We start from the raw sequence: 15,706 nt of genomic DNA, 5'->3' as shown, positions 1-15,706 counted from the left end.
GTAGAGTAGGAAGATGGCTGCCTCTAAGTAGAATCACTGCACTTTTTTGAAAGCAAGTTGATCAACAGCAGGATGGATGGCAGCAGCTGGAGACACAACAGGCAGGCCTGCAGCAGGGCATCTGGCACCAGAATGTTCTGCAGCAAGCTGGTTGACAGCATGAAGGCTGGCAGCAGCTAGAGTCACAGCACCATGGCTGGCAGCCAGGTTGGCAGCAGCTAGGCACACAGCAGGTTGTCTCACAAGTTGTTTGGCAACCAACTGTTTTGCAGCAGGTAGGTTGGCAACATGAAGGCTGGCAGCAGGTGGACATGCAACAAGATGGCTTGCAACAAGTTGTTCTGCAGCAGACTGTCTTGCAGCATGATGGCTGGCAACAGGTGGGAGCACAGCAGCAGGTGGGAGCACAGCAGCAGGAGCTGGCCATGGTCTTGGTGGGTGAGGTTTCTGGGGAGTAGCAGAGGGAAGTTTCTAGGAGTCTGAGAATGCCTCCTCTTCTGGGTCTTTATATACCTGTCCTACCCCACAGGGTGAAATTGAGCCCCTGGGGTAGCGTCATTCCTTGTTACTGTTTATACTATGGGTCCTATAGGAAATTACACAACTTAATGGTTGTTAAGTATCACAATGAATCTTATTTAGTTTGTTCCTCCACTGGATTCTTTTTTCTCTGATACAATAGAAAATTTGTCTTCAAGGATGTTCCTAATCATCCAAGAAGCATCAGCAATAATTATGCAAAGTAATCTCTTCACATGGGCATCTGATTATAATTCATAAGTCAGAAGAATGGTCTCTCATCTCTTTTTTTCTGACACAGTAACTTTATCTAATTATAACATGATGCCAGTGAAAACTGGTGACTTTGAGTCCATATCACTGAATGCTAAGGTAGAAGTCCAGGATTCAAGTCCTAACTCATCTGCATACCTGCTGCATGAACTTGAGCTAGTTACTAGACCTATATAAACATCCATTGCCTTCACTTTAACATGAAGATGATAATACCTGGCCTAGGTGCTTTAGATGTTTCTTTGAACATCTAATGAAAAAATTAGGAAATTAGAATTTGTTTTACTTTTATATATGTTTTGTTAATGTGTCTTCATATTGGTTGTGTGGACATCTCATCAAACTTCTCCATGTCTAGGTAACTCTAAGTTGTAGAGAAGTCCTTTCCCTGAATTGGTAGAAGAAATTTCTTCATTTGAGATGTAACTATATACATGAAATTAGTGGTATACCACTTTCCTTATCCCCAATATGTAATAGAAACCTTTGTCTTTGTACATCAGTCATTTCCCACTCAAGATGGAACTTGACCTTGTGATGCAGAAAAACAATTAATTCTATACAGAAACAATTTCTGACAATGTATATAGTGTTTTCTCCTGGAATTTCCCCATTTGTCTAATATGAAGGGAAAAATGTGTTTAATTATCTGTTCTTCAAGATATTAAGTGATTTTTCCACCACCCAATATACAAATGTATTTCTAGGTGACCCCCTAGTCTGTGCATTTACTTTGTTTAAACAACTCTAAGCCCCCATCTTCTCTCCTCAACTTTCCCTTCCTACTGTTACCCTGATCAGTCCCAATTATCTTGGATTACCACTGACTATTATTCTGCTTCTCTCTGTATCTCTGTACTCTGTCTCTGTGTGTTTGTGTGTATGTCTCTCTCTGTCTCTGTCTCTCTCTCTTTGTCTCTCTGTCTGTCTGTCTCTGTCTCTGTCTCTGTCTGTGTGTGTGTGTGTGAGTGTCTCTCTCTCTCTCTCTCTCTCCTTCTCTCACTTTTAGCTCTTCCCTTTTCTCTCAGTTCCAATATGTGTACAATGGCTAATCCTAAGTCTGGTGGCCCCTCAAACATGTCATCTACTTTGCAATGCCTCTCAACAAGAAGTGTTGGTTTCTTTCTACTCCTTTTATTATCCTATTTTCCTTCTAGAATGTTAATAATGGATGAAGGCACCATAGTACAAAGGGAAGTGTTTTTGACCTATCTGAGTTTCTACTCCTATTTTTTGTTTTTTCAATTTTCTCGGAGCACACATCTTTTGCTGTCATACTAAGCATTCATTGCATCTATAAACTCTGTTCTTCTCTCTCTCAGCCATGACCTCCTGGATTCTCTTCTAATGATAATTTCTTAGACTGCTTCCTCATCCAATGCTCCAGAAAGATTTATGACCCAATCTTAGGGGGAAAATGAATTTTTGAAGTTCCCAAGACCCACTCACACTTCTACAGCAAGGTTTATTACAAGTACGTTTGTTAACCTTTTCCCTGCTTCTGAAGGGATGGGCTTCCTGAAGCTACTGGGTTGGGCTGTAATTTATTCTACAAAGAGAAATATTGATGTTATTATCATCCTTGAACATAAAAAAAACTATTTAGAACAATAGCCTATACCTCTGCCTCTGGCTCTATCTTTTGCACATAAATTGCTACAGTGATTAACTCTCTCTTCTTATTAAGGGCAAGGGAGAAGAATGAGCAGGGGCAAATGCATTGTCAGCACTTGATGAAGTGAGGAAGTACAGAAGTACCTGATGGGGAGCCCAAGACTTGCTAGAATACTGTTCAAACTCAGAGCATCTTCCTTCACTTAGACACCTGAAGATGGATGCTCTGCATGTGCGGCAACACCTGTCAGCAATTTTGATGAGCCACTGCTCTGATGGTGGCAGTTCTTGGCCTGTCAGTGGAGTGGAAAAGAATGATTTCTACCCACCTGGGAGCTCAGTTGATGGCAGAGTGATGTCTGTCTCTGATGATTCCCCCCCCATTTCCAATCACCCATTTTCTAGGCTCTTGCCATGGAGGAACATGGCCCTTCATCTCCCAACTCCAGGCCTTTTCACTAGTTGTCCTCCATACCTGGAAGTCTCTCTCTCCTCATCTCCACCTCTTGGCTTCTCTGGTTTCCTTCAAGATTCATCTGAATGAGGTGGCCTTTCTCAGTTACTCTCACCAATAGTGTCCTCCCTTTGAGATTACCTTCCATTTACCCTGTATATACCTTCTATGTACATTTTTTTGCATGTTATGTATCCAATTAGAATGCAAATTCATTGAGGGCAAGTGCTATTGCTTTGCCTTTTCTTTGCATCCCCAGATCTACCTGTGTGGCCTTACTGAGCCACTTAACCTGTCTATGTGAACTTCGGATTTCCTCATAAATAAAATAAAAGAGTTGGACTGGATGATCTCCCATGTCCTTTTCACCTCAAAACCCTAAGGTCTTACTACTCTTAAGCCACTCTATGCCACTTTTGAATGGAGATTTGTCCTTACAAGAAGTTTCAATCTTCTTTCTTCCACATTTTCACCACTGGTTCTATTTCTGGTTGATAGATTTAGAATCAGATGGCTTGGATTTGACTGACGTCTCTAATGATTGAAAACTATATGATCTTGGACAAGTCATTGAATTTCCTGGGCCCTCAATTTCCTCATCTATAAAATGAGGATGTTGGACCAGATGATGATTTTGGTCCCTTTTGTCTCTAAGTATCGGATCCAATAAGCAGATCATTACCCTTTCGAATCCTACTCCGCCAAAAACGTCCCTGTTTCTGTTGATGGTGCAACCTTCCTTCAAATCACTAAGACTCATTATCACAGAATCCTTTTTGATTCTCCCTCCTCCCTAGCATGTGCCCCTACATACAAGCAAGTTGCCAAGTTCTGTTGATTCTACCTTTCCAATATCACACAAAACACCCCTCCCCCACCCCTTCTACAGCCAATATCCCAGTGTAGACCCTCATTAATACCCAACTGGGTTATTATATTTCTATAGCCTTCCAAAGGGTCTCAATTCTTCCTATCACTCTTCAACAAGTCACTCTTCACATTATTGCAGAAATAATCTATCCAATGTATACTCCGTTGCTCAAAATTTCAGGGAATCCCTAATGACTTCAAAATAAAATAATTTTCAAAGGATGTGAATAGGCAGTTTTCAGAGGAAGAAATTAAAGCTATCTACAGTCATATGAAAAAAAATGCTCTAAATCACTATTAATTAGAGAAATGCAAATTAAAACAACTCTGAGGTACCACATCACACCTATCAGATTGGCCAACATGACAAAACCAAATGATGATCAATGTTGGAGAAGATGTGGGAAAATTGGAACACTAATGCATTGTTGGTAGAGTTGTGAATTAATCCAACCATTCTGGAGACCAATTTGGAACTATGCCCAAAGGGCTATAAAAATGTGCATACCCTTTGACCCAGCAATAGCACTTTGAGGACTATATCCCAAAGAGATCATAAACATGGGAAAAGGACCCACATGTACAAAAATATTTATAGTAGTTCTTTCTGTGGCAGTAAATAATTGGAAATTGAGGGGATGCCCATAAGTTGGGGAATGGCTGAACAAGTTGTGGCATATGAATGTAATGGAATACAATTGTGCTATAAGAAATGATGAGCTGGAGGACTTCAGAAAAACCTGGAAAGACTTATATGAACTGATGCTGAGTGAAATGAGAAGAACCAGAAGAAAATTGTACACAGTAACAGCCACATTGTGTGATGACTGACTTTGATAGACTTAACTCTTCTCAGCAATGCAAGGTTTAAGATAACTCCAAAAGACTCATGATGGAAAATGCTACCCACATCCAGAAAAAAAACCATGGAGCCTGAATGCAGATGGAAGCATACTATTTGCTCTCCTTTTCTTTTGTTATTTTGTTTTATTTCTTCTTTCTTGTGGTTCCTCCCATTAGTTCTAATTCTTCTATACATCATGACTAATGTGAAAATATGTTTAACATGAATGTGTAAGTAGAGCCTATATCAGACTACATGCAGTCTTGGGGAGGGGGCAGGAGAAGAAAAAGGAGAAAATTTTAAACTAAAAATCTTATGGAAATGAATGTTGAAAACTAAAAATAAATAATTTTTTAAATATAAAAAAATGAAATAATTAATGCTTGGACTGGTATTTAAAACCCTCCACAATCTGACTTCAGCCTAACGTTTCCAGACTTTCATAATACAACTCTTCTTCATGCATTCCATATTCAAACCAAACTGGGCTGTTAGAATCTCCCCAGTCTATTTCACTTCTCCTGTCTCTGTGTGTAGGTACAAGTTATTGTTCCCCATGTCTGGACTACTTTTTATCCATATTCTTGGCTTTTAAAAAGCTTCTCTTCCTTCATGGGCCAGGTCCAGGGGCACCTCTTCCATTAAGCACCTCCTCCTCCCCTGGCTGAAAGTGGCCTGTCTTTCAACTGTTCTATGGCAACTATGACTTTCCTTTCTATTGAACACATTTTGCCTGGGATCATATTCATTTGTGTACACATTTAATTGTTAATTATATGTGTATTATTATTATTATTAATGTAATATCTATGTTACATGTTACTAATTTAGTTATACACATGGAATTAAGCATAATTATTAATAGCTTGGCAGGCAATAAAGTCCACTGAAGTTTATTAAATTATAAGTTCTATTTGTGTATCTGGAGCACATATCACAGTGTCTTCTAATAACAGTTGGTTAAAAATTTTAATATGATCAAAATTCTGCCTTCTCATTTATTTCAGATGTTTTTCACTTTTCTATATTTCTCTGGTATTTTTATGGACCAATTTTTTAAAAAAGTTATGCCTAGCTAAAATATGAGATATTTATTTATATCTGTACATACACATACTATACATATACAGATGTGTATATATAAAATCTCTATATTACCACTGGGCTTTGGCAATGGTATAAGTGCTTTTGGTTCTAATTTGCCAATCTGCATATGAACCAAAAACATTACAGAATCATTATCTTGAAATTAGAATCCAACTGTTCTAGTAACTATTTAAAAGGAAATCCTTTTGCTGAGTGAAGTGAGCAGAACCAAGAGAACATTGTACACAATAACAGCCATGTTGTATGATAACTAATATTGATAAATTTAACCTTTCCCAGTAATACAAAGATCTAAGACATCTCCAAAGGCCTCATGATGGAAAATGCTATCCCATCCAAAGAAAGAACTATGGAATTTGAATTGTTATTTTTTTCTCTTCTATTGAGTTTTTTTTCCTCTTTCTGGTGGTTCCTCCTATTAGTTCTAATTTTTACTTACAGTATCACTAATATGAAAACATGTTTAATAGGAATGTATATGTATAGCCTATATCAGATTGTGCACCATCTTGGGGAGAGTGGTGGGGAGGAAGGGGGAGAAAAATTTTAAACTCCAAAGCATATGGAATGATTGTTAATAAATCAAAATAAATTAATAAAAATTTTTAAAAAAATAAAAAGAAACCTTTTTCCATCAAAATTAAAGGATTCTTTTTATAAAAAAATGGAAGAACTAGGAACCCTTCCTGATGTTTATATTTATCAAATTACAATATAATTTCAACTTCTAGAATTATTCTTACAGTTTTTTTTAAATTTTAAGAGAAAAATCTATTTTCAACAAATTTCACAAAACATTTTTTCACAGCATCAATGAAAAGTGCCTTAAAAAATGTGAGCAACATTAGCTCTGATCTGTTTTATGGGAAGATAACTTATATGATTCTGAGACAGTACAGTGACAGATGTGTGTGTTTCTGTGTGTGTTTGTTTTCTAAAGGCAGTATACTCCTTTTTGTCCTTCTACTTTAATTATCAGAGCCAAAAGACTCAGGGAGGCTATGTAATCTCTAAAATGATTCTTCAATCAAATCAGAACTGATATTCAGAATGATACATTTTTGTAGCCTTTTACACAATTTTCAAAAGCTAGTCAATACATTTACCATCTAGCTCATTGACATGATTTCAAAATTTTCTAAAGGATGAGGAAACCACTTTCAAATCAATGTTGAACATGTTCACAAACTGCAGTAGACTGATGAATAAAAAGGTAGTATGGTCCTTTTAGCAGAAAACATTTCAATATCCCTTGGTGGGAAATTGTTTTATAAAAATGTGTCACATTGAAACTTTAGTGATTCCCCCAAGCAAATTTTCTGTTCCTGATGTACCTCCATGAAATATATAATCTGTCAGGACTGTATATTTCTTAATCCAAAATGTTTGACTGAATTTAGGCACAGTAGGAAAGCAGCTGAGAGGTCTTCACTAATAATCTGGTATCACTGAATATGACTTGAGAAATTCCTCTGTTTACCTGAAGATGCACTTGTTTGAATCAGTTAACAAACAATTCATAAACAAGAACTATTCATCACATCTAGGAAATAAGATACCCTATTTGGATTCTTCGACTTGTTTATTGTTTCAAACTTTAACCTATTGACAGAATAACCCTATATGTCATGGTGGGAAAGAGGGAAGACATTATGTTAAATATGGCTATAAAGCCATTAAAAGTGCATTACCATCTACACAATAAACTTAGAACCTTCTCTGCAATGGAGAAGACCAAAATTTGGTTTGAATGTTTCAGTGACTAAATGTTTAACTTTTCAGAGTAAAAGAGTTGGAGGAAAAGAGCTACCCTCATTTTAATAAAAAAAAAGTTCAGCAGACTGCCAGAAGCAGGTCTGATCTCTTTCCTCCAACCTCCTTTTCCTATACTTACTAAAAAAAGAAAGGAAGGAAAACAAAGAAACAAAAGATTGCACAAACTCAGAGAAGTCCAAAGTCATAGTAGAATCTCTGAGGCACTCCTGGTTTTGAGGGAAAAAAATATATGATCCAGTAGTTTTCATAGTTCTGTACATTGAGAGAACCTGTTTGTATTTCTTAACAAAGCCAAAGAGTCATTTCAGAGGGATCACATACACCATTTCCTCTATTGTCTTTGTAGTCTCAAAGTGTTGAAATGGGACTGATTAGCCTACAATGGATTGCACATCACCCAAGGAAAAAGGAAGGTGTGAAAAAGGCATACATTTTATACTGCTTCACAAACACATTTGGAGAGGAGGGGGGCGGAGAGGAAGAATAGGAAGGGAAAGAAAATTTTATTGCTGTTTCAGTACAAAATACAGTATGATGATACCTAAACCAAATAAAATGTGATTACAATGGTCAGTAGTTTCAGACTGTGGGATGAAGTTTCTTCTTGTCCAATGAAATGTTTGGTTTTAAAAGAGAAGCAAAAAGAGAAGGAAGTGGAACTTTCAAAACTGCACCTGTGATATCAGCTGCATGTTGAATCTTGGGGAGTGAGACTGCTTAGTTAGGGGGACTCCCGGGCTGAGGAGATCTTTACCTTCCCCAGCCTGACCTAGCTGGTCTTCCTGTAGACTGATAGTTGAAAATCAATTGGCATTGCTACCTGCTAAATTAGTAACTCCTTCAATGCCACTCCCAATGCTTGTACTGGCTTGACTGCCATTCACATAGTCAAGTGATTTACTTGGGGAGGGACTGGTCATCCAGATCAAACTCAAGCTATTAGCTTTTGGCACCACCTGGCCAGCAGGTAGGCTCAGGTGTTTCTTCACTGGTGTCAACTCAATGGAATCTACACTAAGGTCAGTTGGTTAGTGCATGTACTGCTTACGAGCTACTGACTCTTTTTTTTGTGATAATTTTTATTTATTTATTTTTTTGTTTTCAACATTTACTTCCACAAGATTTTGAATTCCAAATTTTCACCCCATTTCATCCCTCCCCCCACCCCAAGATGGCATGCCTTCTGAATACCCCTTCCCCTAGTCTGCCTTCCTTTCTATCTCTCCCCCCCTTCTCTTATCCCCTTCCCCTTCAATTTTCCTGTAGGGCAGGATGTATTTCTGTACCCTATTTCCTGTATTTCTTATTTCCCAGTTGCATATGAAGACATTTTTTTAAACATGTGTTTTTAAAACTTTAGGTTCCAAATTTTCTCCCTTCCTCCCTCCCCACCCACCCTCATTGATAAGGCAAGAAAATAAATACAGGTTATATATGTGCTGTTATGCAAAACACTTCCATAGTAGACATGCTGTGAAAAAACAACTCTATTTCCCTTAATCCTATCCCACCCACCCAATTTATTCTATTCTTTCTTTTGACTCTGACCCTCCTCAGAAGTACTTGCTTCTGATTACCCCCTTTCCCAATCTGCCCTCCTCTCTATCATCCCCCTACTCTCTTGTCCCCTTCGGCCCCCTATTTTCCTGTAGGTTAAGACAGATTTCCATACCTCATTGAGTGTGTATGTTATTCCCTCCTTAAGTCAAAATCTATGAGAATAAGATTCACTCATTCCCTCTCACCTTCCCCCATTTCCCCTCCACTGTAAGAGCCTTTTCTGTTTTTTTTGTGAGATAATTTACCCCATTCTATCTCTCCCTTTCTCTCTCCTAGTATAATCCTCTCTCACCCCTTAATTTTATTCTCCAGATATGACCCCTTCATCTTCAATTCACCCTGTGCCCTCTATCTATCTATCTATCTATCTATCTATCTATCTATCTATCTATATATATATATACACACACACACACACACACACACACACACACACACACACATGTAATTTTTTCCCTAACTCCCCTACAAAGGTCTCATGAGTTACAAATATCATCTTTTGATGCAGGAATGTAAACAGTTCAACCTTAATAAGTCTCTTATGATTTTCTCTTTCCTGTTTACCTCTTCATGTTCCACTTGAGTCTTGTATTCTATTTAGTTCTGGTCTTTTCATCAAGAATGCTTGAAAGTCCTCTATTTCACTGAATAACCATTTTTTCCCCTGAAGAATTATACTCAGTTTTGCTGGGTAGGTGATTCTTGGTTGTAATCCTACCTTCTTTGCCCTCTGGAACATTATATTCCATGCCCTGTGGTCCCCTAATGTAGCAGCTGAATCTTGTGTTATCCTGATTGTGTTTCCACAATACTCGAATTGTTTCTTTCTGGCTGCTTATAACATTTTCTCTTTGGCCTGGGAACTCTGGAATTTGGCTACAATATTCCTAGGAGTTTTCCTTTGGGGATCTCTTTCAGGAGGAGATCACTGGATTCTTTCAATTTCTATTTTGCCCTCTGGTTCTAAACTATCAGGGCAGTTTTCCTTGATCATTTCTTGAAAGATGATGTCTAGGCTCTTCTTTTGATCATGGCTTTCAGATAGCCCAATAATTTTTAAATTCTCTCTCCTGGATCTATTTTCCAGGTCAGTTGTTTTTCCAATGAGATATTTCACATTGTTTTCTAATTTTTCATTCTTTTGGATTTGTTTTACCGTGTCTTGATTTCTCATAAAGTCACTAGCTTCCAATTGCTCTATTCTAATTTTTAAGGAAGTATTTTCTTCAATAATCTTTTAGGCTTCCTTTTCCATTTGTCCAATTTTGCTTTTTAGGACAGCCTTCTTTTCATTGGCTTTTTGGACCTGTTTTGCCATTTGGGTTAGGCTATTTTTTAAGGTGTTATTTTCTTCAGTATTTTTTTGGGTCTCCTTTAGCAAGCTGTTAACTTGCTTTTCATGATTTTCTGGCATCACTCTCATTTCTCTTCCCAGTTTTTCCTCTACTTCTCTTACTTGCTTCTCAAAATCCCTTTTGAGCTTTTCCAAGGACTGGGACTGATTCGTATTTTCCTTGGAGGCTTTGGATGTAGGAGCTTTGGCTTCATTGTCTTCTTCTGGTTGTATGTTTTGATCTTCTTTGTCACCAAAGTAAGATAATATAGTCTGATTCTTTTTGCGCTGCTTGCTCATGATCCCAATAAATTACTTGAGTTTTAAACTCTTTGTTAAGGTAAGAGTCTGCTTCCAATGTGGAGAATGCACTGTCCCAAGCTTCAAGGGTTTGTACAGCTGTTGTCAGAGATACTTTTAGGGACCTGAAAATTTTCAGTTCTTCCAAGATGCTATGATAAGGAGCGAGGTGTTTCCTCTCCACCACCACAACAAACTCCATGCCAGCACTCCTCCTAGCCCCAGGACCGCCCCTCAGAACTGTGACCCAGATTCAAGCATGGGCAAAGCAAGAGATTCCTGCCTCAGCACTGGACAAGAGATCCCTGCAATCCCCCTCTGATCAGCCACTCGATCCCCCCTCAGTCTGTGGGCCAGAAGCTCAGGAAACTGCCGCGGCCCCAAGGGCAGCTGAGACCTAGCTCCTTCTCTCACCACAGTCACAGACTTTTCCCCTTGACCTTCCAAGTTGTCTTTGGCATTCGTGGGTTGAGAAGTCTGGAAACCGCCACAGCTGCCATGATTCAGTCCTTTGAGGCCTGCTCCAGGCTCGCTGCAGACTGTGTGCCCACACCGAACTGCGCTCCTTTTCCTGCCCAGCACGATATGCCTTTCCGATCAACCATCCAGGCTGTCTTGGGCTGGAAATTTGTTTCACTCTGTCTTTTTTGGGGTTCTGCTGCCCAAGCTACTGACTCTTGATGGCTGTAGCTGGATTTAGTGGCAGAAGCTGTTTCCTTGTCCTTGGCTGAACGCCCACTTGCTACTTTCCTTAAGCTTCCCCTCTAAGAGGAGGATGATGGTTTGGTCCCAACTGACTGACTGCTGAGGGAAGCCCCTGATGAAAATCCTTCATCTGCATCATTCAGGTTCATAGACTCCTCTCCTCCATTTACACCCTCAGCACCTTCTCGCCTCCATCAATGACAATGAATTGAAGCAGTTGTAATTGCAGTCTGAGAAATCCTTGGCACTGTGGGTGTGATCTCTACTTTAAGTACTTTCTGACCTTCTTGTGAAGAATCAGGAGCATCAAATGGCAATGAACTCTTCATGGCATTAGCAACCAGTAGTGGTTGAGAAAAAAGTTCTAGTTGAGCTCTGTAAATAATGTCATCCAGTACTTCTTGGCCAAGATCCCACTGTCCATTATATATGGCATAATATACACCTGTCAGAAGCTGCACCATAAATTCTGGATCCAATACTCCTTGGCCACAAGGTTCTTTCCAGTGTTTTTCATTTTGCCATGAAAACCCACTCACACAAAGCCTGGAACCCATGCAGGACAGTGCCTGATAGAAGGCAGGCATATAAACAATAGCTGAGTTGTAGCAGAGCATGAGAAAACTCAGGACCTCAAACCTGTTTTGTGCAGTAAACGTTTCCCTCTGAGGATGAAGATCACTATAAACTATGCTAATGAGGTCATGTTGACACAATGCTCCCTCTGTCAAGGCCATGGATCCAACAATTGAGGGCTCATGATATATTAAAGACTCGGATAAGGAAGGGATTGTGAAAGATAGCACTTTACTGTTTCCATCTTTATCAGCAATTTCCAAATTATAGATCCCTAGTAGCAGTGCTTTTATACAACCATTACTCTGTCTGTCTTGGCTAATAGTAAGTCATAAATAAACCCATATCAATTCTGGTAAGAACTGAAGAGTGAATCTTATGAGCTGAACTTCAGAACTACAATATAGATCAAAAAGCTGGTGACAGACAGGCTCTAGGAGCTCATTATTTGAGTCTTGAATGACTTTATAAAGAGCTGGTACCAGTGTATTTTTTTCCTGTGCAGAGTTGCTGCATAGTTGGTGATCTGAGTTTCAAGTAATGCCTTGAATTCTGATAGCCATTGTTCCACTACACCATGTTCAGATCCCAACATCTTCTTGTACTTTGATTCCTCTTTTATCTCTTGTTGAAGAAGTCAGATCTTTAAAGGAGTTGGTGGTAGAAGAAAGCAGATTTCAAGTGTGGAATACATTTTTTCAAGCTTTAAAATAGTCTCTCAGTCTTCTACTGTTGATACCCAAAACTCAAGCATCTCTTCTTTCCTGTCTCCACTGCCATCCCCTTCCTCAGTCCTGCCTTTTTCAAACTCCCACTAAAGTGGAAGAAATGGTCCGGCTAACTTAAACTAGGAAAAAGTCAAGAAAGGCACAGCTCAAGAGAGTAGAACAAAGTTCATAAGTGCAAGGTGAAGGTAGCATAAAACCAAAAGGGATATTGAGAGAGACAGAGACAGAAACAGAAACAGAGAGAGAGAGACAGAGAAAGAATTAGCTTGGTACCTCACACAAGCATCACAAAACACTTCCCAAAGCAACTGTATCCAGAATTAACATTCCTGGAAATTAAATATAGGGAATTTTTGAAGGTAAAAAGAATAAGAAAAGGAGTGAAAGGAAAATCCTTCTTATTAAGGGGCTTTGTAAATTACCATCACTGAAATAGATGATGTGCATGGGAGTGGGATGATCGTACAAGAAAGATGAGCTATTCTACTCTTAAATGAACTAAGAAAGGGAAGGACTAAATAAACAAAAGAGAGAATAAAAATACGAGTTAACCCAAGATGTTTAGATAGGTCAGGCTAAGAGGTGGGAGAGGAAGTGATGAGAGATGATGGGATTTAAAACTAGGAAAACAAAATGAATGCATAAACTAAGGACCAATTTCAGAAGAAAAAAAATGTGTATACTGGGCATTGAAAAAGCTGTTGAATGTTATGGAGAAGAGATAATGAAACATAGGTAATTATTTCATTAGATGCTCTAAGAACCATGTAAAGTACCCTGTAAAGTTCCTATTATCTACATGTTATAGAGAAGTCAATTTATGTTTAGGGAATCAAAGCGACAGGTTTAACACCACATAGCTGATAAGTGGGTGATGTAGGACTTCAGTCCTAGATTTCTCCTTCCAAATTTAGCACTCTGGAATCAGAGCCACAAGTTTTCACTGTCATGCTATGCTAACTAGGTGAAGTTAACAATCTTTCAGCAGTAAGAAAAAAAGAGGTGAGACCATCCTTCTGATCTCTGACCTATTACCATCAGATGATCAAATGACATGACCACTCTACATGATGATGGTTAATGATTTCAAGATGATGAAGATGATTCTTGAAAACAAATTTTCTATCATCTTAGAAGGAACAGACTGAATGAATTGAGAGGAGGAACAAACTAAATCATCGATTCTAATAAGATTCATAATGACACTTACTCAGAAACTAGTATGTAAAACAATTTCCTGAGGTTTAGAACATGGCATAAACAATAATAAGGAAAGATCCTGCTTATGGAACCAGTTTCACACACTGAGGACATATATATAAAGTCCCAGAACAGGAAGATTCTCAGATTGCTGGAATTTTTTCTCTCCAACTCAACAAAAGTCATATCCACCAAGACCATGGTCAGCTCCTACTGCTGTACTCCTGCCTGCTGCCAGCCAATATGCTGCAGGACAGTCTGCTGGAGAACAACTTGTTGTAAGCCAACCTGCTGTGAGCCCAGCTGCTGCCAACCTTGCTGTCAGCCATCCTGCTGTGAGTCCAGCTGCTGCCAGCCTACGTGCTGTAGGACAGTTTGCTGCAGAACAACATGTTGCAAGCCAACTTGTTGTGTGCCCAGCTGCTGCCGACCCACTACCTGTGGCTCTAGCTGCGGCACACCTTGCTGCCAGCCAACCTGTTGTAGAACAGTCTGTTGTCAAACAACTTGTTGTAAGCCAACCTGCTGTGAGTCCAGCTGCTGCCAGCCTTCTTGCTGTCAGCCTACTTGCTGTAAAGCAATCTGCTACCAGTCATCCTGCTGCAGGCCCACCTGTTGTGGGTGCAACTACTGCTACCCATCCTGCTGTTGATCAACTTGCTGGACCAAATGTGCAGTAATTCTATTTAGAGCCAATAATCCTTAGACTCCACATTTTTGTTGTCAATCGCTCTCCTACTGGACAAATACAAAAGTATTCCTCTACAATCTTACTGCTGGAAGTCTTGTACACCCTTGGATTTGATGTCATCTATTCCCAGCTAGTGCTATTCCATCTCATTACCTGACAACTACTTTCAGCTGAGTTATCAGCTCCATGTCCCCTGCTGGAATATGACTGTTATGCCCATTTTATTATTACATATGACCAGCCTGACTCTCCTTGTGTCTGACCTTTTTTTTTTTCAAATCACCAAACAGTGACAGACAAGAAGTCACTCTTTTCTTGTCAGTATATCCAGTATATCCAAAGGGTTAATCCCTGAAGTTTTAGTCTTTGTAACCACTTAACTTTGTTTCCTTCTTAATATTTTTTCCATTTTATTGTTCTCATATTTCCTGATTATTCTTTCTACTACATTTAAAGTCCTCTTAGAACCAGCAGGGCTTCCCAGCTGGTCACCTAATAAACTCTTTTTGTTAGCATAATCTCACTTGTCCTTGTCAATTTGTGAAATACAAATGATGGTGGTGGTGGTGATACTATTCATCCATCAATAGATCATCTATGCACTTGGGTTCATTTTCTGGTAAAGGTAATAGGTTTGTATTGATCTCTCTACTCCTTTGGGACCTATAGTGAATATGACAATTGGTTGGGCAATTAGCCATAGTTTAACTTTTCTAATCTTTCAATTTTTTGTGAAAAATCATAGATCCCTACTTCCTAGGGACTATTAATAAGCCACCCTCATCTAGTCATTTAAGCTCCTAATCATAGACAAGAAAAATGCAACTTACACTCTTAAAAAAAAAGGTAATGAATCACAACTACTTGAAAGAGGTTGATCAGCCTTGGAGTCAGGAAAACAAGGGTTCAAATCCTGCTTCATACATTAACTAGTTATATGGCTCTTGGCAAATTGCTTAACTTTTCTGTGGCTAAGTTTCCTCACCTATAAAGTGAGAAGCTTGGACTTACTAACCTCTAATATCTCTCTTGGACTTTAGTCTTTGAATGTGGTGGAGAGATCTTGAAAGAGCAGTTTGGTTTGTTTTATTTTGTTGTTTTTTTTTTACAAAGTTATCAATTTCCTTGATGTAGGGAGCTCCCAAAAAGGAACTTC

At 38.9% G+C, this 15,706-nt stretch overlaps 2 protein-coding genes and 1 pseudogene across 2 annotated transcripts in view; 1 reads left to right on the top strand and 2 right to left on the bottom strand.

The window, feature by feature from the left end:
• LOC114049146 (keratin-associated protein 4-12-like) overlaps window positions 1-15,706 on the bottom strand; it is a 30,476-nt gene that overhangs the window by 3,578 nt on the left and 11,192 nt on the right. Inside the window, exon 2 of the mRNA XM_027870320.1 lies at window positions 136-402. Coding sequence (XP_027726121.1) covers window positions 136-402 — 267 coding nt within the window. The remainder of the gene's footprint in view (window positions 1-135; window positions 403-15,706) is intronic.
• On the bottom strand, window positions 8,120-12,526 carry LOC114049104 (annotated as a pseudogene).
• LOC114049361 (keratin-associated protein 9-1-like) lies at window positions 14,031-14,762 on the top strand. Its single transcript, XM_027870644.1, has one exon. It carries the CDS (start codon window positions 14,059-14,061, stop codon window positions 14,509-14,511), a length of 453 nt encoding a protein of 150 aa, XP_027726445.1. The 5' UTR covers window positions 14,031-14,058; the 3' UTR covers window positions 14,512-14,762.

Source organism: Vombatus ursinus, unplaced genomic scaffold (genome assembly GCF_900497805.2).
Source record: "Vombatus ursinus unplaced genomic scaffold, bare-nosed wombat genome assembly UNPS02014797.1, whole genome shotgun sequence".
Taxonomy (NCBI): domain Eukaryota; kingdom Metazoa; phylum Chordata; class Mammalia; order Diprotodontia; family Vombatidae; genus Vombatus; species Vombatus ursinus.
This window is presented reverse-complemented; position numbering and strand designations above follow the sequence as displayed.

Bases quoted from the DNA above. Each gene is read 5' to 3' on its own strand.
- LOC114049361 (XM_027870644.1), top strand. From the start codon at position 14,059: ATGGTCAGCTCCTACTGCTGTACTCCTGCCTGCTGCCAGCCAATATGC.